General features: G+C 43.5%; 1 protein-coding gene across 4 annotated transcripts in view; it reads right to left on the reverse strand.

The window, feature by feature from the left end:
- Window positions 1–24,049, reverse strand: part of mprip (myosin phosphatase Rho interacting protein) — an 88,405-nt gene extending 64,356 nt beyond the window's left edge. For all 4 annotated transcript variants that reach the window (XM_060939643.1, XM_060939642.1, XM_060939644.1 and 1 more), the window contains exons 1-3: window positions 23,100–24,049; window positions 5,507–5,584; window positions 5,315–5,380 (exon numbers count right to left, since the gene is read on the reverse strand). In XM_060939643.1, the coding sequence (XP_060795626.1) occupies window positions 5,315–5,380; window positions 5,507–5,584; window positions 23,100–23,222 (267 nt within the window). In that variant the 5' untranslated portion in view covers window positions 23,223–24,049. The remainder of the gene's footprint in view (window positions 1–5,314; window positions 5,381–5,506; window positions 5,585–23,099) is intronic.
- Between the last annotated feature and the right edge of the window lie 2,329 nt (window positions 24,050–26,378).

Here is a 26,378-nt window from a genome sequence, read left to right on the forward strand (position 1 = left end):
GAAAAATTTCAATGCATGCACTGTAATTTGGTGGCGATGTTTGTCAGCAAACTAAGCAGCGAATACTCGCAAATGGGCACGGGAATATTTCCCGAAGTGTGGGGAACCTTCGCTGAGCCTCAAGATGTATCTGTCTCAAATCCATGTCCCTGATGCTTGTGGGAGACTCATCAACACAGCGGCTTGGCATAGCCCAACCTTCGCCGAGACTTAAAAAGTGTATTTACATTCAGGGATCCTCGCTTGATCCGTATTGTGCGCACGCTTGCGATCCAGTCGTTGTGGGAAATGCCTGATACTGGTTTAAGTGCAATCACCACGTGCATACAAGGACACCGTTTTCTTTGCAAGTATTCTGTCAAGTATGTGGTGGTAGATGGAACCAAGTACAGGAAGCGTGTTTATTAGCAGGCGTGATCTCATCTCATTATCTCTAGCCGCTTTATCCTTCTAGGGTCGCAGGCAAGCTGGAGCCTATCCCAGCTGACTACGGGCGAAAGGCGGGGTACACCCTGGACAAGTCGCCAGGTCATCACAGGGCTGACACATAGACACAGACAACCATTCACACTCACATTCACACCTACGGTCAATTTAGAGTCACCAGTTAACCTAACCTGCATGTCTTTGGACTGTGGGGGAAACCGGAGCACCCGGAGGAAACCCACGCGGACACGGGGAGAACATGCAAACTCCGCACAGAAAGGCCCTCGCCGGCCACGGGGCTCGAACCCGGACCTTCTTGCTGTGAGGCGACAGCGCTAACTACTACACCACCGTGCCGCTAGCAGGCGTGATATTTACAAAAACTAAACTGAAAGCAGTGTCAAACATGGCTAGAAACAAACGTGACTGATAACGATAATACTTCACAAAGCCTCGGTGTCCTTATATGCCTGTGCTGATTGCGCTCAAATCAGCATCAGGTGTTTCCCATAACTGGGTCCTGTGAGCGAGCGTGGCCACTCGAGCACAAAGGCATGACAGTCAAGTGTTCGCCCACCGTGTGACCACAACTTTTAGCTCGCCTGTATATCGCCATGCATCATCACCAAAACGCCTCATTTTCATCGATAACCCATCACAAAGCATCGCGAGCTGCAGTGTGACCGTAGCTTAACCAACTCCACTCTTCTGGGAAGGCTTTCCACAAGATTTTGTTTTCATTCAGCCACAAGAGCATTACTGAGGTCAGGTGTTCATTTTGGGTGAAGAGGTGTGGTGAACAGTCAGCATTAAAAGGTATTCAGTCAGGGCTTGTTCCACTCCAACCTTGGCAAACCATGTCTTCGTGGACCTCGCTTTACGCACAGGAGCATTGTCATGCTGGCACGTGTTTGAAACTCTTCGCTCCAGTGAAGGGAAATTACACAAATGCCGCTTTTCCACTACCAATGCGGCTGAGTTGGGCTAAGTCGAGCTGAGTGGGGCTGTTGGAGTTGCATTTTGACTACAACCGCGCCGAACCGTGCTGGCTGGAAGTGGGTGGACACATTGGGTGGAGTTAGCGAAAGTGGGTGGACGTCACGTGATGTCGTTAGGCGGCGCAAACAGTGACATCAGTGACCTTTTAAGCGGTAGTCTCACGACCCAGATAGTAAACAATAAACATGGAGGACATGGAGTCGTTAGTGTTGCTGGTCTTGGTGCTGTGGCTTGTTGTCACCGACAACGCCAACAGATACTGGCAAGAGCGTATAGATGAGACGAGGCGCATAAGGCTTCAGAAATTCTCGTAATTCGTAATTCTTCTTCTTCCGGGTTTACGGTGTTTACAGATCCCAGCGTGCTCGCGGGGCGTGTGTGGGCGTGTGAGGACACTCCTCCTCACCAATCAGTGCACAGGGGAGTGTCTGCTCATGCCCCTAGCCCCACTCGGCTCGGTTTGGCTCGCTTCAGCCCCACTCCAAAACCGTGCGAGTTTTGGGTGCTGAGTAGGCCTGAAGCGAGCTGAGTCGTGCTGCTCTGAGGTAGTCGAAACGCGAGCCGTGTCGGGCTGAAGTGAGCTGAAAAAGGGTAGTGGAAAAGGGCCAAAAGACAGCCTATGCAACTGTATGCTTCAAACTTTGTGGAAGAACCACATTCGAGTGTGATGGCCAGGCGTCCACATACGATAGGCTTAGCAACAAGAAAGATGCCTACTCCCTACAGACTTTTGCAAAACAAAAGTTTTTATTTGGCGTGTATTATATTTAATTAAAGCCGCAAGCGGCCTCGACGGGCCCTCGCGCCAGCGGCCAAGGGGGGCGGGGGCATGGGTCCCCGCGAAATACCTTCCACAGCTTCTTCGGCAAGAGACATTACTCACACAATGGCGACAAACCACAGAAATGGACACATGGCAACAATAGGGTCTCGCACTGAACGGTGCTCGGGGGGCGCTATAGAGGCCCTGAGGCCGGCCTGGATCTGGGCTTCTGGTTCTCAGTAGCAGTGGCATTCTAAGAAAAAGGAGCCAAATTTCGTGCGTTGTCGACCATGGCAAGTGCCCCAATAAGGGTCTTGTAAAGAGTTTGCTTGCCAAGTTTGACAAATCAGAAGCTACAATATCATTTTTGCCATAACCAGCACCCCCAGGGGCGAAAGTGCACAAAATCTGGCGTATATGTCAGGTGAGCTATGAAGAGTTTGCGTATGAAGTTTGATGACAATTGAGTAAATAGAAGATGAGATATAGATTTTTGAAGAATAAATTTTTTGGTTTTTCCCATGTCAGTAGGTGGCGCTATGCTATACATGAGCGATTATGAGTTGGAAAAATAAGTGTCTACAACAGCAACGTACTTTCACAAGGTAGTGGTGTGAAGGAAAAGCATTATGGAATTATTTACCAAAAACCCGTTTTGGAGCAATTGCGTCGGCCAAAAACAGCGCCCCCCATGGACGAAAATTCCCAAAATGTGGTATACATGACATGGGAGGTAGGAAGAGGGTGGCCGTGAAGTTTGACCAAATTTGAGGAAAGACTGGATTTTTTGCCCAAAAATAGCGCCCCCAGTGGCGAAAGTGCACAAAATTTGGCGTATATGTCAGGTGAGCTATGAAGAGTTTGCGTATGAAGTTTGATGACAATTGAGTAAATAGAAGATGAGATATAGGTTTTTGAAGAATAAATTTTTTGGTTTTTCCCATGTCAGTAGGTGGCGCTAAGCTGTACATGAGCGATGAGGAGTTGGAAAAATAAGTGTCTACAACAGCAACGTACTATCACAAGGTAGTGGTGTGAAGGAAAAGCATTATGGAATTATTTACCAAAAACCCGTTTTGGAGCAATTGCGTCGGCCAAAAACAGCGCCCCCCATGGACGAAAATTTCCAAAACGTGGTATACATGACATGGGAGGTAGTAAGAGGGTAGCCGTGAAGTTTGACCAAATTTGAGGAAAGATTGGAATTTTTGCCCAAAAATAGCGCCCCCAGTGGCGAAATATCACAGAAATTGGGTAACATGTCAGAAGCCCAATGAGTGATTTGCGTGTGAAGTATGAGCAGTTTTGAGCAATCGGAAGATTTGTTATGAATTTTTAAGCATGTAAAACTTTGCATCGAAAATTGATTGACGTATAACTTCTGAACGGTTTATCCTACGTGAAACGTATTTAGTAACTTTTGTCAGCCATGTCTGTAGATGATGTGTATCAATTTTGGCGACATTCCTATGAACGGTCTAGGAGGAGTTGCGCCGTCTTCGTGGCCATGCATTTCGCACAAAAGTGAAATTACCTCACTTCCTGTTGGGCGTGGCTAATGCAATGGCATTACATTTTTGTCCGGCTTAGTGAGATACATATGCGTACCAAATGGCATGCCACTACTACAAACTACATGGCACCCAGGCACCTTAATGCGGGAGGCCAAAATCACAACGACTTAGGGGGCGCTATAGAGGCCCTGAGCCCCGGCCAAGTTTGGGCTTCTGGTTCTGAGTAGCGGTGGCAATTCTCGGAACTGGTGCCAAATTTCTGAGTAGCGGTGGCAATTCTCGGAACTGGTGCCAAATTACGTGCGTTTTCGCCCATGGCAAGCGCCCCGAAAATGGCCCAACAGCGGAGAAAAATAAAGAAGAAGAAGAAGACGGAAGAAGAAGAAGAAGAAGACGGAAGAATAATAATAGTGAACTCTTACAAGAACAATAGGGCCTTCGCCCATAGGGCTCGGGCCCTAATGAGCTTCAGTAGTGTGAGAAGCTTGGATACCGTAACCCTAGCACACGTTACTCGTTCTGAATGCCACTGCCTGCTGTACGACACTTACTAGGTGGATTAATTAACTCACATGAATGACATTTTTTTTTTTTCCAGAACCAGAAAGACACTGTGGAAACACTGACAAAACCGAGCAAAATAAAGTCCGGTACAAATCGGTCACACAACTCTTCTGTTAGCACGACACGGAATCACCTCAAGGTTAAGCAGATGCTCGTTACCATGCTGAACATTACATCTCAAATCAACTGGGTAATCAATTTTAGCCTCGTCAAATGGGCAACCAAAACCGGGCAGAACATTAGAGCTGCCGATTGGCCGGTGGGCTCAGCAATCAATTTATGCTTCCCTCTCTTGAGACCTCCATAATTTCAGAACTTCATTTTAATTTTAGTTCATCCTCGTCTTCCCGACCCACACGTCCCTGACCCAATTCTCTGGCTTTTCCTGAGGGATCTCGGCACAGATGAAAAGCGAGCGCAGACAATAGGACTGACAGAACCTTCATACCTATACAATTGAAGGAAAAGCTATACTACACTGAACTGATGTCAGACATCCAGGCCAGGTGCTGAGGTTTCTCCTCCTGGACACGAGTCATTTCACTGTGAGCTTTCTTCAGAAGAAACTGTAATGATGACATGATGTGAGCCAAATGGCTGTCGTCCTCATCGCGCCAACTAAAGATCCAGAACATTAAACTGGATCTGCTATAGCGTTTCAGTCACGGACGCAAACTCAAATATATTACAGGGGTTTCAATGGTGCAGCAGCGAGTGTGTGGGCCTCACAGATTTGACACAAATGCTGTAATCTCTGGCCTGATCAGGCAGCCAATTTTCACTCAGAACACAGTGCAGTGAATTCAACAGGCTCACATCAGCCCTGTGATCGCACCACAGGCCACATCACATCTGCCTCTCGCTACACTCAATCATTCATACGCTTTAATGAATAAGCGACATCACATGATGGTTTGCCTTTATTCAGTGTATGACCTCAGCATTTTGAGAAACTGCTTTATTTGTGGAAAGCAAGTCACCATGCCATGCGATGCTGGCCAGCATATGAGAACACTTTCAGAAATAATAAGGGTGAAAGAGGGCTTACTGATTCGTCCAGAGCGAAGCGCAAGCAGCCGTGTTCATAGAGGACAAAGAAGCGCCGCTGCCATTTCTGCAGGAACAAATAGATCAATTATAAAACGCAGCACTTCAGAACTATTACAACTAACCTCTGTACAAGCTTTCTAATTAACACAACTTAAAAAGAGCGTGAGGGACAGGAAACAGAACAACTTACCCGAGACCTCTGCATCGGATTGTCAAAATCCGTTCCCTCTGGAGCCAAGCACAGCCAGCCTCCATAGATCGGTTTAGCCTGTAAAGACAGGACAAGATATGAAACAACTCAACACCAACATCATCAGACAAGTCTCACTCATACACACACATACATACATACTATATACACACACACACAGACACATGTATGCATGTATAGGGCGGCACGGTGGTGTAGTGGTTAGCGCTGTCTCCTCACAGCAAGAAGGTCCGGGTTTGAGCCCCGTGGCCGGCGAGGGCCTTTCTGTGTGGAGTTTGCATGTTCTCCCCGTGTCCGCGTGGGTTTCCTCCGGGTGCTCCGGTTTCCCCCACAGTCCAAAGACATGCAGGTTAGGTTAACTGGTGACTCTAAATTGACTGTAGGTGTGAATGTGAGTGTGAATGGTTGTCTGTGTCTATGTGTCAGCCCTGTGATGACCTGGTGACTTGTCCAGGGTGTACCCCGCCTTTCGCCCTGCAGATCAGGATAAAGCAGCTAGAGATAATGAGATGATATATAAAATTATTTATTTATTTAAAACAGATCAATTAGTAGCTGGGAAAAAGAAAAAAAAAAAAAAAGTCTTCCAGAAGTGAAGGTGTAATATTTACTTAAAAGGTTACTTATTGGAGGAGTGTGCCATATGAAACTTGTGGTCATGGTTACATTTAGGGCAGGAACTGTGGTCAGAATGATTACGCTGGCATCAAAGGCAGAAGACATGACAATGACAACCACGTCAAAGTCAGCAATGTGCAGGAACACTGATTAAATCACAGTACGGTCCAAGTTCTGTGGTACAGATCTATCATTTGACTGTACAGGTACCACAGCAAGTCATCAAGTTATATTTCATGTGCTTTCATTTTTGCATTTAGTCCGTTTAACTCAAATCCTGGGGTGTTTTCTCCCTCGCTGTGATCCACTCTGGCAGGCGGGAACACCGCAATTGCGTTTTGTTGCGCTTTGATTGTACTGATAGACAGAACTAGCCTGGCAAGCCAGACTAAATGTGAATATTTAGTCTGGCCTCGATCCGTAGACATTTCCGACAGGGGTAGGGGGAACAAACCGCTGTCTTTCAAACTGTCTCTGTGCGTATAGCCCAACGCTCTGACCAATCAGCGCAACAGTGACTGTGACGTAGTCAGAGCGACAGAAAGCAGTGGGGGAGGCCTTGAAATAAATAATTTTTCAAAATGCGTATTAATTAATAAACAGGTTCTAGATATTAAGAAGTTTGGAGATAATGACCACAAGTTTGGAGTCTGTACCACATACACTCATTTTTTTAAAGTGTTTTTCAAGGGTTTGCTTAAACTGTTTTTGAGAGTTTTTATTTAGTGGTGTTTGGTGAAATAATTTCCCTTAAATTTAAAATAACGGGAAAATAAGAAACAATCAAAAAGTAATGTTTCAAAGCTGTTTATTAATTCTTCGTACTGCACAAACTAGCCCCATCCTTTTGGCTACGAGCGGAGCCAGCTGGTAGATCAGACTTTTGCCATAGCCGGTTGGCAAAACAGCGAAAACGTCCTTCTTGAAAAGGAATGAGCGGAGAGCCTCTTCCTGCTCATGTTTCAACGAAAACTCCAAGTCTAATTCTTCTAAAACTGATTCCAAAGCGGAGTCAAACGCGTGCTGTTCACTAGCCCGTAGCCATCTTTCCTGCTGTGGTTTCTCCAGCGTCGCGCAGCTTTGTTGTCGCGCAGCTTTGTCGTCACTCCTGCAAAAGCCCGCCCAAAGAATCCAAACAAAAACCTTGCGTTGTGATTGGCGGGCACGATTTGATGCCCGGGGTGTTTTTGTTTATATGGTGCGAGGCTAGACCCATTCGCTAGGCAAAAATATTTTTGGCCGCTAGGCGGGTGGGTCTAGTTTACTAGGCTAAGACAGAATGTTTTATTAGTTACTTCTATAATTATGTCACCATTTATTTAGCGTTGGTTCCATGCTCTCTGTATTCAGCTGTTTTGGGTGATTTCTATGCACACTTAAAGGTCGTTTCCCCTTTCTTCTTGTTACCATACTTCACTTTAAATCACATACAGTGTGAAACCAAACCTTTCTGGATATTACTGAAATGACAGGGCTCGACAATAATGGTAGTCCGACTGTCCAGGACGACCAAGTGTTTGGTCCGGACAAAGTTAAATCCGCATCTGCTTGTCTGACAGGACGAGTTGAATATCTGGTGAAAATCACCATTTTTATAGTAAATATTCAAGCATTACATCAATAAATTTCCAACAAAACTAGTTCAATCCCCTCAGTGATCCGGCCATGCTACTGTTTACGAAATTCTGGGGAAGCAGAGTACAGCAGTTGGTTGGATGTTTAAAAAAATAACCACGGCGTAATATCTAATTATAGATTATTGGACTTGGAATTCATCAAGATTGGCAAAATGGTGATCAAATACTTCAATAAAATAAATATCTCTGGTGAATTTTCATTTTACTCAGACATTCATTGCAATTTTCTTTTGTATGGCTCACATTAACAATCACAAATGTCATAAAAACACTCCGTGGGAATTTTACGACAGTGCCGAACTCAGTTTGTTTTCATTCACAACGTGACTGTCGCCCTCACCATATCAGACTTCTTTTCTTTCGGTTTCATTTATTTACATTAGTTTATACTTCAGGTTTTACTGGATTAATCAAGATTTATCTTTATTTCCTCTAGAAACTTTGAGTCTAACTCTTAAAACTGCAGATCAGGTAATGGGTTAGAACAACACGCGCCATAATGGGAAACCAGATAAGTTTTGTTACAGTTAAGAGTTTTATTGAAAAATTATAAATCATTAAAGCATAACGATCATCATAACTATACCTGATTTTTGACCAATTTTGTTAACCACTTTCCCTTCACTGAACGAGTAAATGCATCGCAATAATAAGGTTATGGTCAGGACAAGTCAAAAAATCATGTTTGACCAACTGGACACTTGGATTAAAAAGTTAATGTTGAGCCCTGAATGATTCAGATTAAAAAGGTGTGAACGCACTCTCAAACAAAATGTAAAGCAGAATGGAAGATACTGCACACTCAATGAACAAACAAACAAACAAACAAACAAACTCCTTCATTACACAGGGGGAAGAGAGATCACATCAGGTGCTTGTATGTAGAGTATGCAATTTAAAAAATTCATAACAGAAGTTAATCACTTACACAACAGCACCAGCATAATGCAAAAACCACACGCACGCACAGGAATGTTCGGTCACATGGGAACCCAATGAATCAACACAGCTTTGAACAAAAAGCACGATGTGCAGGACTTGCAAACGACGTGCTCGGCTGCAGCTATACGGTATGCATTTACACTAACTGCAATCCAGAGTGTGTACTGATGTTGCACTGCTGTGCAGGAATACATTCTGTATTTGCGTGGATCCTCTTTCCTTTGTCGATACACACGCTCGAGAATATTCCCATCACTTGAACACTCTGCACTAACAAGACACTGAATGCTTGCTGCTGTATGAGGAAGGCCAAGGAGGCATGCTGCACTGCAGGACCAGACAAGTTCACATGGCTGCAACAGCCACGTCAGAAAAGAAGCCGAGTGGAATATTAACATGCAGCTAATGGCCCTGAAACGCAATACACTCTCACAAAAGTGTGGCCAAGCGTCTCACCTACATTTAAACAGGCTTAACTGGCATACACGTGCTGAGAGCTCATACTACGCAACGCTGCAAATTCACATCTATAATCGAGGCATTTCTGTGCATGTCTGCTGTTTGTTTTAAATGGCGCGTATCGAAGGTGGAAAGCACTCTGATTTATCTCTTAATAAAACATGCTGTATAAATAATATTTTCTCCTCCATGATTTAGGTCAAATAAAGGCACTGTATTGTAGCCGACAGCACAACGGGCGTCAGGCCATTTAATAAAGCTTATGAAACTAACAAGATCTAAAAAAAGGACTGGGCCTGAGTGCTCTTTTCCTCTTTTGAAAAGGAGGAGGGAAGAAAGAAATGGGGGGGAAAAAAAAAAAAAAAAAGCACAACAAAAGCCAGCTGTGAGTGCTGCGTGTAGTGTTGGTTGAGTGGTTTGCCCAGGAGAGCAGCGGCACACCCCTGCACTTTTCCTCCACACATTGACGGCCTGCTTCCTCTCCTGAGCTCCTCTCCTAACCCCACAGCCTTCCCGCCGGCATCACGCTTAACTTCCAATTTCCTCCTGGCCCCAGGCTGTTCCCAGGGGGCTGCTTTTTCTCCCAGCATCCCCCTCTTTCACCCCTGGATGCACTCTCCGGGTCTCTGCCGGCGCAGGACCCTCCCAGCTTGGCCGAACAGTTCCCCTTTTTTGTAGGCTCTGTTGCTGCTTCTGAAGTGGAAGCGACCTTTGGGGGAAACTCTGCTTTCCCAACCCACACTTCCTTTCACAAGCTCTCCTTCCCCCAAAGCCTCCCACAACCCACAATCCTGCTCCCTGGAGCTGCCAGGACAGCTACAGATAAACAAAGATGATGTTTACATTGTATTATTTGGTCAGATACAGAATCAGGCATGAAAGACAACAAAATGCATCTGCTATTACTCTGGTGGTTATGGGAATAGCAGGATGTGTGTTTGATTTAATTGTGAACTTTTTTTTTTTTAAATCATCAACTGTGCAGTTTTAGGTTTCATCATCCTGACAAGGACCGTTATAGTTTCACTGTTGGACATCGTAGACGACTGGACATTTACCTCACACTTGATTCCCCCCCCCAAAAAAAAAAATACAGATTAAAATGCATTTTCTGGCTCAGCGTGCCACCTTTCCTCATCCTCACCCTCTCCTTCAGCTCAGAACATCAATTTATGGAAAAATCTCTTTCTAAAGTCAGACTACATTCGTTTCACACATGAAGACACGCTTCCTATAGACACGTCCAGGGCTTTTAGGCAAGTTACCGAGATCCTAGCAGAGGTCCGTCCAGCCAACAGCCATGTTATGGTCATGTGACTTATTAATGATCAACTTTCTGGACACAAGCCCAACAACATGAGATTGCAATAAAGGTCAAAACAAGCTGTGTACTTGAATGACATGTATGTAGTATGCGTGTAATTTTGTTGCGTTACATCTGCACACACCTGGTGAGGACACTCATCTCTGTGATGTATACAGTGATCACTTATCCTGTGTGAATCAATCACTTAACAGACATAAGTCAGGAAATTTTAACCAGAAAAAAGTGCAATTATCTTTGTCTTGCACACACACGGAAGCACAAAAATAACTGTGCGCAAATATCTGATAAGCTGTTCCTAATTTTCACCACCAGCACATGTGCTTTCCTTTAACATTTGATTAATAGCATGACATTTTTAGTCTAGGTTATCATACCATAAAACCTTCACACTAAATCCCAGAGTTCTGACTCGCATACCATCTGAAATGATCTCTTGCCCTCGCTTGGGCAGTGAATTATGACTTGATTAGTGATGTAAAGTTAATGGTTGAAACATACTGCCGCATACAAAAGAAATACATCTTGGAATTAATGAACTACATAAGGATCTCGGGGTCGACCAATAATCGGCCTGGCCGATATATTGGGCCGATATTCTGCATTTTTAGGGTTATTGGTATCGGCCATAATTTCCACCGATATGCCGATAACATGCCTTTTTGCAGCCATTTCGTTCCTAACGCGACTGTCACTGCACGTCCTTTCCTGCACTCGCCTCTCTGAGTTCAAGAACACGGTCCCGCCCACCACAACATCTGATTTGTTTGGCACAAGAGATATAGCCAATTGACACGTGTAGCTAAACGCTGTGAACTGTTTCAAGGCGGCCGTACGGGCACTCGGGCAGAAGCAGATCCCACTTCAAGGTAAGGACACGCTGCTTTTGCCACAATAAGTCACAAACACACAAGTTGCAAAAGCACAACATTATATGTTTACATTCTTCATCTACGACTCGTTAAAATTGTCCATTTGCATCTGTGTAGCCAGGCAAACTTAGCTTACGGAAGGAAGCACTTGAATTAGCCTACAACCAACTAGTCTCGCTGAAACTACATGTAATGCTTCCCTCACTACAATATAATCCTCCTAAATTGGGAATATTAGGCTTGGGCATTAAAAGCATTAGAATGTAGATGGTTAAGTTGTTACATAATAGGGAGTGATAGCCTACTTTATGTTTGATTTTACTTTTTAAAAATGCTGCAGGCAGCTCCCTACACTTGATTTGTTATTTAAAAACTACTTGAAGTTGGTAAGTCTTACTTAGTTCTTAGTGTAAAAGAATCCAGAGTGTATTTTCATTTATTTTCCACCGAAAATGGTGAGCTGTAATATAGTAGGGAGCGATTTATTTTTTTATTGGTGTTTATTTTATTATTATTTTATTTCTCATTTTATTCTAACTGTTTGACTTTATTGTGCAAATGCTGCTGGCATCTCCCTGCACAAAATTTCATGTTCAATTTTATAATTAAACATACATTTCATGGATATGAAGGTCTGTGTCAGTGTGTGCTATGTTTAATTTCATGTGAATTATAATGTTTACATTTATCGGTTGCACATATCGGTTATCGGCATCCCAATTCCATAATAATCAGTATATGCCCTGAAAAAAATATATATATATCGGTCGATCCCTATAAGGATCATCAGATCAACTGCATGCTTTATAAATCTGCGTTATTCCATATCAACTACGACGCATCTGGAATCAAAGAACGCGCGACTGAATTCTCAACCCAGATTAGACAGAAATGTGATTAATTTCCGATAACAGCAGCATCAACAGCTGCACGACACACCACAATTCCCCCCATGTGCTCTTTCTACCATGTTGTAGTTTCGAAAAGCAGCTCGTTTACAGCGACTTATATGACGAAAACGCCACATAACCCAAGTCTACTAATAAACTAATTTAATAAATGTGTTTAACAAAGATATATAATCTCTGATATGGTGAAATCTTCTGTAAGGAAACGGTTATTTAACATTAATGGAATGAGTTCCCATTGCCAGGGCTTTTATATCTATTACAGAGAGGTATGTACTCTCAAAATACTGAAGGAAAAAGAAACTTCTGATTGGAAGACATAAATTTAAGTTAAACAGTATTGGAAAACACTGGATAAGGCAAAACTATATTTGTATTTACTGCTAGGTCAGTTATTAAAGTACAAAACTAATGGTTGCCTCTTCAGCAAGAATGATTTGCTATGCTTTTTAGAAACAAACAAACTACACAAACGGAGACAAATATATTTCTCTCTTTCTTTCCCGTCCCAGTTTCACTGAGACACACACGCAGGGACACATTTTTTTCATTCAAGATTCAAATCAATATACATGGGGAGGTGCACACCACACACACACACACCCTTTGGCTTCAATGAATAAAGGACGCATTTAGCTTTATTGTGTCTTTTTTTTTTTTAAATACATTTTTTTGTTTGTCTTTAAAGGACACTTTGGATAGAAATGTGGTGAGCTGGCTTTTTAACCATCATTACGTGCTGCACTGCTTAGAAACAAATTAAGTGGGAACAGATGAGCGAACATGTTTCATGTAATCCACTGAAGTCTATAAATCACAAAATAAACGCAGTCCCAGTGCTCTAATTAACTTTGACTTCACTGGAAGACGTAGACAAAAACTCGCTTCAGTTGTATGTATTTTTGAGTAGCAGCAGCTTTAGTCTGAACTTTTAGAAAACGTCTCAACATCCCCATTACAACCACTTCAACGATGCATCGAGAGACTGCCTTCTCAGACCTGCCAAGCCCGAAAAAGGAAGAATGTCTAGTCACACAGAAATGAAAGAAAACAACCACTTTCTAACTTATTACCGTGAAGACCTTTTGTATGGTCATGCCTAATTTTAGCCAAATCACACATGCACTCATGGATTTTAGTTCACATGATCAAACTTGAAACAGTCTCCATTTACAAGGACAAAATGTGAGGATGCAGGAAAAATCGACTCGAGATGAGAGAACAGGCTAAAATGTTGGGAGAAGTGCGCGGAGCTTCCAGAAGGTCAGTTAGTATTGCTGGGTTTCAGTCACGTGACCTTTCTTAGCAGTTTTCCCAGAAGTGAAATAGCTGGTGGTCTAAACAGCTGCCGTAGTGCAAACAACTAGCAATAACTTATCAGAGTGAAGGCCAATTTATGCTGACAACGCAGTCCTCGCAGATAGCGTCGCAGACAGTGTCTGCGTAGCCCCCCCACCTTCGCAGACGCTCTGCGCGCACCTCCCAAAAATTGTGACCACCGCAGAAGCCTCGCAGACAAGAGGGCTCTGATTGGTCCACTCTACATCCGCTGTACACGCACTTCCGCTTCCCTACTTTCCCGGTTTGGTTTGTTTTCACAACCACCATTTTTAAAAACACGAGCGAAGATGGAGCAGCACGAAGAGCGGTTGATCGAGGAAGTGAGGAAGTACGGACATCTATACGACTCCAGTTCTAGTCATTATAAGTAACCGGAAGATAAACACTCCACTAACCACACCCACCAACTACTCCTAGCGATTTCGCGACTTCAAGCCCCCTTGCGTTGTGGCGGTGAATAACATCGCGCACGCCTATTACTCCCCGCTCAACGATAAATTACAACTGTCTGCGAAAAGCTATCTGCGAAAGCCTTGTTGCAAGAGCATGCAGAGGCCTTGAGTATGCTCGTAACCTAGAAGCCGCTGCTGGCTTTAGATATATCCAGAAGATTGCCATGTGCAATGGAATCGACCCCTACAGTCTGGGAAAGAAAGATTTGTCATACGATCTTGAAAACTACCCTTCAGTTGAGTTCCCCGACATCTCAAACTATCTGGTGTTGCAGACGTCCTTCTGCACCGCAAAACAGATGAAAGTGTGGAAGAGTATGGAGGCTTACAACTTTTTTGTATGTGGCTGGGTAAAGGACCTCACTATCAAGTCGCTACGGAATGAACCCTGTCTTGTTTTTGCCCGTGTAACCATTATTTTTTTTTAAAAGCTTTTCATTCACGTTTTTACAACCACGCGCTGCAAGTTCAAGTGTAAACAAACAGTTGGCTTGATTCTCACTTGTGTTGGCTCTTATCTCTCAGGTAAATCATTCACAAAGATCATCAGAAACCCCTTTAAAGACCTGGATCTTAGTTAAACAAGACGGAGAAGTGATCACGGCGCATTGTAACTGTACGGCTGGGTAAGAATTTTGTCGCGACCTTCATGCATATGGACTTTGTGAGGAGTAAAAGAAACAGCTGGGGACTTCAGCGCTTCGTGACTTAAAAAAAAAAAAAAGTACCCTAAAATAACGACACACAGCAAGAAAAGTACTTGGAAAACACTAACGACGTAGCTGAGAGGGAGATACAAACCTTTCACCAAGTGATCACTGCAAACTCGAGCGTGCTTCGACTCGGCTCCCTTCGATTTCAGTGAGAGGTTCGAAAGCCACCTTTCTCAACGTCTTTTTGTGAAATCCTGTGTTCGTTCACCCTTTTGTATTAGTTCACAGGGAACCCTGAAGAAACTTTTCAGTTTCACGATTTGATCGAATCAAACAACCTAAAACAACGCAAGCGTAAGGCATTTTTCATGCGAGCAATGCACCTTCTCCGTACAAACACTGTCAAGTGAGATTTGGTAGACCACCAGCTAAAGTTTTGAATAACTAATGAGACGGATGTGACGTCACATGAAACCCAGCAATTGGAGGGTTCAAAACATTCTCTCTCTGCAGCATCTACTCACAAAACCCTTCTGAATCATTTCATCACTACTGAGGTGGTGTTTACATTAGACCGTATCCGTATCGTTTTCGTCGCGGATGCACTGTCCGTGCACATTAAAACGCCGGGAAACGACTCCACAGGCGGAACAGTTTGAACCCGCCAGGGCCCACGTATTCAACCCAGTACGTATCTGAACCGGTGCTGTGTAAACATTGAGGAACGAGGAAACGCAGTGCTGAGCTCTAGCTGATGTCGTCATTGGACAACGTCACTGTGACATACACCTTCCTGATTCGCTGGCGTTGGTCATGCCATGTTGATCATGTGACGCAACTGCTGAAAAACGGCACGGACTTCACTTCCTGCTATTTGTCCCGAATCACTGCTCGTGCGCTTCACTCGCACGCTCTGTGAGCTGCGCAGGGCCAGAGTACGCACCCTCCAGAGAGCACTCGCTGTTCAGGGCGGAGTGATTTGGAGCGCAGGATGCCTGCGGAGCCGAGCGTATCCATGTATCGGCGTTGCTGTGTGCACGCGAATCGTGTATTGGCGTTGCTGTGTGCACGCGAATCGTTTTAAAAACGTTAATCTGATGATCCGCTGATACGGTCTAATGTAAACACCACCTGACATGTAACTCACAAGATGAGTCAGGAGTCAGGCGGTGGAAGGGTTAACCACGCATAATCACACCCAGTCCTCCCTACATGTGCACTACAAGATGCTGACGCTGCTAAACGTCTCCAATCCTGCTTGGGTAGAGTGCACGTGCGTGTGTGTGTGAGAGAGAGAGCGCGCAATTAACAGGATATAACATGCCTTAATGGTCTAAAACTTCCTCTCAGTCATGACTCCGAGTGTTTAAAGCTTAATGTCTTCATGCAGTCCATTTGTTGAAGGCGTAATGTTTCCACTCAGGCCACGTCATTGTAAAAGTTGACACCCAACTGCCTCTTAATGCTCAAGTAAACAGAAGCAGAGGTAGGATTACTAAAATTAAGGCCTGAGCTTGAGTGGTACAGACAACAAATAGACAACCTGAAATGTTTTGGAGCACCTGAAAGAAATCTGCAGATGCTCTTTTCAAAGCAGCCGGATCGCTGACGACCTTGGCAGAAACGTGGTTTTCCCTTGAAGCACTCGAGCCGACGAGGAATTTATTCGGCTTCGCAAAATGGATGCGATCTTAGACACAGGCTGCTCCGATTACTCCTCTAAAGGAGACAAATTTGTGCATGGCTTCTGCTTTAATGAAACACAAATACAGCACAGCGTCTGGAATTTCTTGAAGGAAAGGAAAATCAGATGGATTCTGCTGAGACGAAAGCAGAACAGCGACTCAACTGAATATTGCTTAAAAAGGAAAAAGACTGACTGCGGTCGCAAGACAACGACTGACAGGAGAACTTCACACTAAACTGCTCACTCCATAGTGGGCTTTCTTGGCTCTTCCAAGATGTTCCATCATCATGGACTCTAAACTATACCAGACTAAGTTTATAATACATATGCAGCTTCTTTTTCTTCCTGCAATTCGGCTGAGGGTCAGTCCGATCTGTACACAAACAAATCTGATTCAGATTCACCAAAAAGAGTTCAATGATTAAGACGCTCGGACACAAGACACACAGGCTGGCGTCATTATTCGCCCTTTATAAAATATATAAAACCCTGCATTCTAGTACTTATTTTCACTAAAACAAGTTATAACTTTTAAGCCTTTTTCTTTCATGTACATTAATGATTAACATGCCAAAAATATCAAATTTAATTCCCCTAGTTAATGAGTAATTTTCAGGAGTGCACTGAGAAAACGAGGTGATTTTCCTGCTACACAGTTCATTACTTTGAAAGAAAAAAAAAAAGACAGTTGAAGGTAAACTCAGCAAAATCCCAAAACAGTACTGTTGAAAAGTAAAGGTCTGTTAGACTGTCCGTTCACATTAAAACGCCAGGAAACGACTCCACAGGCGGAACAACTTGAATCCGCCAGGGCCCACGTATTCAACCCAGTTCATATCTGATCCGGTGCTGTGTAAACATTGAGGAACGAGGAAACGCAGTGCTGAGCTCTAGCTGACGTCGTCAATGGACAACGTCACTGTGACATCCACCTTCCTGATTCGCTGGCGTTGGTCATGCCGCGTTGGTCATGTGACGCGACTGCTGAAAAACGGCGCGGACTTCACTTCCTGCCTTGTATCACCTTTTTGTTTTTCATTAAAGAGTATAAAAGTATGAATATAATGCTTTGCTTTGTCATTCTTAATGTTGTTCATGGTAAGATGCAAATACTGCCCATTGTGTAGTTATGATTGTCTTTAGGCTTGCCATCCTTCCACTTGCAAGTGGTGAGTGACTTGCGCATGCCCGATATGCACTGGGATCACACACACAGCGGCTCAGTCCCGAATCACTGCTCGTGCGCTTCACTCGCGCGCTCTGTGAGCTGCGCAGGGCCGGAGTGCGCACCCTCCAGAGGGCACTCGCTGTTCAGGGCGGAGTGATTTGGAGCGCAGGATGCCTGCGGAACCGAGCGTATCAGTGTATTGGCGTTGCTGTGTGCACGCAAATCGTTTTAAAAACGTTAATCTGATGATCTGCTGATACGGTCTAATGTAAACACCACCTGAGTTTCTAAAGCTTTCAGGTTTCAATGTTGGGGACATTGAGCCTCGTTTATCAGAGTTGTGCGTTTGCAGAAGCTAAAGTGAACTAAACATTTCCAATTCATATTTATGCGAGTTGAAGCCAATTGTTTACACTAGTTCGTATTGTCTGTAAATTTAAACACACCAATGAATACCAAATTTCTCATATAAATCAGGGGTGTAGGGTGTGTGTGTGTGAGACACACTGACTGGCAGCCTGAGTACATTATGTAACACAAAATAATTACCACTGCTAGTTTTTGGCAGCTTAGAAACCGGCTCTTCCATTATTGCTGTTTCTTCCACGTTTTCTTGATGATGTGTTCTAGAAACGGCACTAAAACTTGGCTTCGAAACCACAAAATGCAACTTTGATGGGAAAATATATATAATATATAAAAAATTGCTTACGTCGAAAGGAGGAGGAAAGTTTTGCTTGTTTTGACATGGCGAATTATTAACACGAGAAAATACTCGTAATTTGCAACTAAAAAGACTGCAGCTACACTGGCAGCTTGAACATGCTTTCTAGTGCGATTGTGTTGCGCAGAACGGTGTCAGTCCTGCGTGCCTTAGCACGTGCACCTGAAGGCGAGCCTTGGGCGCGTGCGCCTAACGAGCTCCGGCACACGCGCCGTTAACAAAGAACACCTGTCTTTAATCAATGAACTATGTTTGGGCTATTTAAGGACTGCGCCCATGCAAGGATGATGCGAAGCATTACGCCGCATCTAGGAATGCGAAAAATCCAAAAAGTACATTTCTCCATTCGGAAAACTGGAGATTTTCAAGAGTTGTCAAATATCTGGATTTCTGGGTCATTAGCAGAAAAAATCCAGAGGAAAATCTAAAAATCCGGAACACTTTCATGACTAAAAATAACAGTTGACCTCAGTGAGGGTTAGAGGATCTCCAGTGATTCGGGTTCATAACCAGGGCATCTGTGATCACAACTCACCATCATTAAAAGTTAGAATATTTGTTAGTGTGTTCTTAACAGTTATTAGCCGGTTTGACTGGTCTCTTCAACGGAATTGATTTAATTCAAACCTCAGCATCTCTAAACCAAGTTCAACTGTAACATAACACCAACTGGGGCCTAACTGTTTTCTGTTCGTGGAATGTTCAAGAATAGCAAATTTCCAATAAAATAAACAGATAAAACATGATAAGTGACCAATCATTTTCAGAACATACAGCACTGTGTAAAATCTTATGGGGCATTCAGAGCACAAGCAGTGACCGCGTTAAAGCAACCAGATGTGTTTCATTTTCCTAAGCGAGTCTGTGTCTTTTGACAGCGAGCAGCGACATGACTGTTGGCAACATCAGAATCAAAGTAAAGTCTGGGCAACTTTATGGTAACGAGCGATGACGCAATTCGGCAGCAGCCAATCAGAACTTAGAAGTGCTCCGCCCGAAAGAATCCTGGAGGACACAGTCATGTAAATTTTGGTTCTCTTCAAACCGTTCCTAAGTATAACGGAGGGAAAATTAATAACTGCAATGGTGGGTTTCCCCATGATTGACAGGTCTCTGTTTATATACAGGGACATAAAATTTTACTTAGCATTCAAGGTGTGCAAAAATATTTTATTTTAAATAGTTCGACCGATTCAATATCTGTAAAATTTGCGACTCGATCCTTTCGGCTAATGTGCATTTTAGGTGAAGGGTTTTCTAGGTTCATTTCCCCTGTGATTAAACAGTCAGAGAATTAAATAGATGCGCTCTGACTGAACTTGAAATATCTCGGGAACGTGCATGCTCGAGCTCAATTTTTGTTTGTTTTTTGTTCGGAAGGCCAGTATTACACTGGTCCAATCAGAGGTCCATGTGATCATATCCCTTTCATAAGCTTTTTAATCCAGCGCTTGAACTGTGCTGTGTTTTTTGGAGACTTTGTAAAATAAGTCCATAATGGATAAATCCAAAGCTGAATGTCTTCTGTGATTATCCATTTTTCCATGTGGAAAACAGTTAGCATAGCTATTAACCACTTGCAATTCCATCATGCATCGTTTTTGAGTTTGTCGACCAATCAGAGGCTGTGATCCCGACTGGGCATAAACATTGTGGCAGCTTTTCTCTCAAACACATTTCCCATTGGGAATAGCATGAGTGAGCACATTCTCTTATCTCTAGATCTACACTATTAGATTAGTCTAGGCAGCTAAATGTAATAAATAACAGGTAAATTCCCCTTTGGATAGCACTGTAAGGTGCTTTGAGCATTTCAAAGATATAGTAAAATAATAATATTATATACATTACCATACGATTTCTTTGTGTGATCTGAGTAAAGTTCTGAGAGATTCAATTTCCCTTTTTTTTGTACTGTCACCATACATTCATGCAACATCACTGCAGCACTTATGCTCTGATAGTCCAGCTTATCTTTTATTAAAACACAACCCACAAGTATATAACTTAATCGTAATGTACAACGTTGAGGTTATACAAGCATTATTACACAAGGAGACCAGATGAATCAAAAAGAGGAAAAGATGGTTCAGATCAATTACTCATCCCCCTACAGATGTTGCTCTCTCAGTTCACTTTTAAAATGTTTAATGTTTAATGACCTGCAAACACAAAGCAAATGTATCTCTCCGAATATAGAAACCTGCTTTTCAGCATTTCATCTCATTCAAACTGAATTGGAATCAAAGCACATTGGATTGAACCGAATCATCAGCTTGAGATTCAGAATCGAATCGGAGCGTACTTGTAGAATCTATACCCTATTTGTGGTTGGCTGATAAAGATATTTGTTAACATGTCTGTTTGCTTTGCAGCCCCTTTAAATAAAGTTTACAAGAGCAAGCATTCTGGACAAATTTTGTGCATCCATGAAGTTCGACAGTGTCGTTGGCAGGGCAGCTGGAGCGAATTTTGACCATCTTGTCATTTTGGGGCTGAACACATCATCAGGCACATGCAAAGAAATGCTGTACAGCAAAGATGCCTTCAGAACTAATGACATTAAATGTTTCCACCTTAAAAAATACTAATACAGAGCAGAAATGGTAATAAATGAAAGTCAGTATTTGGTGCGACAAGCCTTCACTTTAAAATAAATAAATAAATAATCAGTAGTCTCGGGTACAACGAGTGCAGTTTTATAAGGAAAATGAGCTGTAGGTTTTACTGAGCATCTTACAGAACCAGCCACAGTTCCTCTGAACACTATGACTGTTGCACTCGCTTCTTCATTTTGCAGCAAAACCCAGTAGCTTTAATTATATTTTCTTGTCTAAAAAGTGTCTCTTACGTACACCAATATACTGCTTTCTTTACTGACATACAAAACACTTTTCTATAACATTTAATTTTGTGCTGGAAAACTACGACTTGGAATTTAATTTTTTTTGTACTGACTTGATAATGTAGAAATCATAAAATAAAAATCTATAACAAAGTTTGGATGAAAAACAGGGTGCCCAAGCCTTTTGCATAGTAGTGTACAGGCACGGACGGTGGACAATACGACAAAAAAGTTTTTTTTTTTTTTTAAAAATATACACACATGATTCTAAAAGGTATTTCTACAACACTGCATTGCAAATAATATGAGGTTTGCTCCCAAACTGCAAGCAATACAGTACTGTGTCATTAATAATAATAATAATACATTTTATTTAAGGCGCCTTTCAGGGCACTCAAGGTCACCTCACAATACACATAAACGACAATAAAAAAAGCAAAAAAAGACAAGTGCAATAAAATAAAAAATCTGCAGTAACGGATGACAAGTTATAGTGAGTAGGCAAGTTTGAAAAGGTGGGTTTTTAAACGGGTCTTGAAGATGGATAATGAGTTAAATGTTCCTGATGTCAAGGGGGAGGGAGTTCCAGAGGCGAGGGGCAGAGCGGCTGAAGGCTCTGGACCCCATGGTGGACAGATGGACAGAGGGCACAGTGAGGCTGATGGAGGAGGCTGACCTAAGTGTCCGGGAGGGAGTGCTGATGTGGAGAAGGTCGGAGAGGTATTGGGGGGGATAATAATAAATTTTTTGATGACACAAATGACGTTTTATTTTATAAAAAAAAATTTAACATCGAAAAGGAGAAAAATGTTTAAAACCTGTAACAAAGAAGAAAATCGACTTTTGCTGACAAATTTAAAGTACAAAATTGTACCACGGCAGCCGTTTCCTACCAGCCTATAATTAAATGTGAATTTAAAAAAAAAAGTAGTATACTACAATATTCTTGATATCACAGAAGAAAGAAGAAGAAGAAACCTTTATTTGTCACATGCACACTTCAAGCACAGTGAAATTCATCCTCTGCATTTAACCCATCTGAAGCAGTGAACACACGCACACACTCAGAGCAGTGGGCAGCCACACCAAAGCGCCCGGGGAGCAGTCAGGGGTCAGGTACCCTGCTCAAGTGCACTTTAGCCCAAGGCCGCCCCATGTTAACCTAAATGCGCATCTTTGGACTGTGGGGGAAACCCACGCAGACACGCCGGAGAACATGCAAACTCCACACAGAAAGGCCCTCACCGGCCACTGGGTTCGAACCCAGAACCTTCTTGCTGTGAGGCGACCGTGCAGCCCGGTGAAAAGCGTATTGTGAAATGATTTATCACGATATCGATATCAGATCAGCGTATCTTCCGAATACGTTCATTATGTCTTATATTGAATATTGTTAGTTTTATCAGACATTTAATTTTTTAGAGGGTGACACTCTGAGGAAGATGACAGTCGTATGTCGAAACATGTCAGGTAAACAAACCTAAAAAATGAGATGTCTGATAAAACAGAAAAAACTAACAAGATCAGCGTATCGTCAAGCCCTACTGAGGAGATCTGTGGAAATTATTTTATGGTTAAAGAAGTCAGATATGTTGAATGTGCAAAGACAAACTGTTGGTAAAGAAAAAAAAACTGTCGGATCCTGTTACACACACACACAGAGAGAGAGAGAGAGAGAGAAAACCAGATATTTCCTATATGACAGAAAAACATCACCTTTGACAGCTGAGGAAAAGAAACCCTTGAAGGGCCACTGAAGTAAAAGCAGAGTCAAAACTCAAACTTTCAGTTTCATGCCACAGCAGTAAAACATTTCACAGCCAAAATACTTCATCAGTGTGTGACTGAAGGCTGTAGACCAACACTAATCCTACAGGAACCAGGCGCTGCTCTTATCACTGTCACCTTGACACACTGTGTGTGTGTGTGTGTGTGTGTTTACCTGGTTCAGGTCTGGGTCGGTCAGCAGATGAAGCTCCCTCGGCTTGAAACAGTTCTGACATTTACTTTTGTTGAAAATATTCGCTTGGAATTTCCTACAAGGGTTTTCTTTCGCAGTAGACATTATAATGCTGGTTCTAACAGCTCGTCCCAAACTCGACAAAGTAGAAAAGAAGAATCCGCTCGGTTTATTTTCCCTTCACATCTGATTTGGGACGGAACCGAGCATCCAAAAACTCATGGTCCTTGAGGAGAAAAAAAAAAAAAAGGCGCACTTGATCCAGGAGAAATTTGCTTTTCCTTTCCTCGTTCCAGTCCAGCTCAGAATGTAGAAACTGGAGTTTGTTTTGTTTGTTATTTAAGAAGAAACCCCAGGGCTAGCCACTAAGCTAGCTCGCTTGTGGATGAAGAGGCTGTTCAGTCCATGGCCTGGAAGCACAAAGCCGACCCCGAGTGATTAACAACAAGCTGCTCGGATCAATAATACTGTTAGCTACCGAGCAAGCAGCAAACAAAACCGCTGCAAAATAGAGTTCGGCGTCTTCGACCATCAGCTGGAGATAAAGATAAATAAATCCCACTCTGTAGGAAATAAAACGACGAGTTGTGAGGTAGACTTTCAATCCTAACCGCAAATTCTGCGAAGTTTAGCGTCCTTCGCTACTAGCTTAGCCGTGTTATCCGTTAGCGAGCAGGCTAATGAGTCTCTCTCAGCAGTCTAATGGGCGAATCCCAGCTCCCAGTCCCTCATCACGGTCCCGCTTGAGCCGCCGCCGCAACCGCATGTTTTCCCAACTAACACTTCAAAATAACGTTATGACACAGCTAGCTGCCTGACTACCGAGCACCGTCAGTTTGTTGTATTTCCCACAGCTAACAGGCGCCGTGCCTGCCCGTGTTTCTCCCTATTCAGGGCTGCAGAGAGGAGGTCGCTCCCTATGGAGGGAGAATGAGAGAGAGAGGAGGGGGTAGTTCACACCACACACACGGGCTGGAATGAATTTACTTCATCTCGCGAGATCTCACTGCGTAATTTTTTCTTTCCCCACCCGTTTTAACAATCTGCATCCTGATTGGCTAGCCGTATGATTTCTTGCGTTAGGATTGAATGCGCGTGACAAGGTGGAACGTGTACGAATACCGGTGTTGAACAAAGAACGAGACTTAAAAAAAAAAGTCAAACGGTACTGTAGAAAAGGATAATCTGTGGTAATGTGTAGTATGAAGTGTCATTAATCATTTCTCTCTCTCTCTTTCTTTCTCTGTCTTTTCATTAAATTCTACCATATTTGCAATTACCACAACTCTAAAAATACACCCAGTGATTATTTATTTGAGGTCCTGGATTACAGTATTCTGTTTTATGACTATGTTTGGGCCGGCACGGTGGTGTAGTGGTGAGCACTGTTGCCTCACAGCAAGAAGGTCTTGGGTTCGAGGCCGGCGAGGGCCTTTCTGTGTGGAGTTTGCATGTTCTCCCCGTGTCTGCGTGGGTTTCCTCCCACAGTTAGGTTAATTCATCTCATCTCATCTCATTATCTCTAGCCGCTTTATCCTGTCCTACAGGGTCGCAGGCAAGCTGGAGCCTATCCCAGCTGACTACGGGCGAAAGGCGGGGTACACCCTGGACAAGTCGCCAGGTCATCACAGGGCTGACACATAGACACAGACAACCATTCACACTCACATTCACACCTACAGTCAATTTAGAGTCACCAGTTAACCTAACCTGCATGTCTTTGGACTGTGGGGGAAACCGGAGCACCCGGAGGAAACCCACGCGGACACGGAGAGAACGTGCAAACTCCGCACAGAAAGGCCCTCGCCGGCCACAGGGCTCGAACCCGGACCTTCTTGCTGTGAGGCGACAGTGCTAACCACTACACCATCGTGCCGCCAGTTAGGCTGATTGGTGGCTCTAAATTGACCGTGAGTGTGAATGGTTGTATGTGTCAGCCCTGCAATGAGCTGGCGACTTGTCCAGGGTGTAACCCACCTCACGCCCATGGTCAGCTGGGATAGGCTCACACAGGATAAGCGGTTACCCCACACGGGATAAGCGGTTACAGATAAAACAAACAAACAAACAAACTCCGGTTTCCCTCACAGTCCAAAGACATGTAGGTTAGGTTAATTGGATGCTCTAAATTGACCGTAGGTGTGAATGTGAGTGGTTGTGTGTCTCTATGTGTCAGCCCTGTGATAACCTGGTAATTTGTCCAGGGTGTACCCCGCCTCTCACCCATAGTCAGCTGGAATAGGCTCCAGCTTGCCTGCGACTCTGTAGAACAGGATAAGCAGCTACAGATAATGGATGGATGGACTATTTTTGGTTGTGGAGCTGCAATTAAACAAACATTATGCCTTTTACTAAACTCTGAATAATGCACAGTGTGAACAAAGCCATGGCCTAATGGTTAGAGAAGCAGCTTTGGGACCAAATGGTCATTGGTTTGATTCCTTGGATCAGCAGGAATGGCTAAAGTACCCTTGAGCAAGGCACCTAACCCCCAAATGCTCCCCAGGCTGCTCTGGGTGTGTTGTATGTTGCTCTGGATAAGAGTGTCTGCTAAATGCCATGAATGTAAGACTTCTCTTTACATTCTCAGAAATAAAGGCACCAAACAGTATTATATTATTATGCGATTCTCTCCAGCTCTTCGATGTTCTACTGGGTCTTCTCAGTCATGTCTCTGCTACTTCCCGCAACTTAGAGAGACAATACTTTCTGCAACACATGACCAGTTCCAAGGATAGCTGACAATTGTGCACTTCCAGTGATGTCAGGTAGATCTAACTTTCCATGCAAGATCTTTGCGTTCTTTGAGATGATTCCAAGTGCACCAATCACGATGGGTATCACCGTCACTTTCGAGGCTCTGTGAATTCTCTTGATTCTCTTGATTGTCTTCTCTTCCTCAGTCTTGATGATGTTCTGATCTGCTGGTACAGCTATGTCAGTTAATGTCCACCCCTGTGTATCTTTCTGCACTAGAGTAATATCTAGTTGATTGTGCTTCAGCGTCTTATCTGTGTAGATCGCTATGTCCCAGGTAATTCTAACATCTCCATTCTCTGCGACTACCAAGGGTTGATGGTCATACCACTTGTAGGTACACTCTATCCCATACTTTCTTCACATCTCCCAGTGTACCCACAGGGCCACCTTGACATGGCACTTCCCGTACTCTCTCTGAACAAGCTTCTTGCATCCACTGACAATGTGTTGTACTGTTTCAGTGGAGTCTCCACAAGGTCTACACAGTGGTGTCTCTGAGGT

The sequence above is a fragment of the Neoarius graeffei genome, chromosome 14 (genome assembly GCF_027579695.1).
Source record: "Neoarius graeffei isolate fNeoGra1 chromosome 14, fNeoGra1.pri, whole genome shotgun sequence".
Classification (NCBI taxonomy): Eukaryota; Metazoa; Chordata; class Actinopteri; order Siluriformes; family Ariidae; genus Neoarius; species Neoarius graeffei.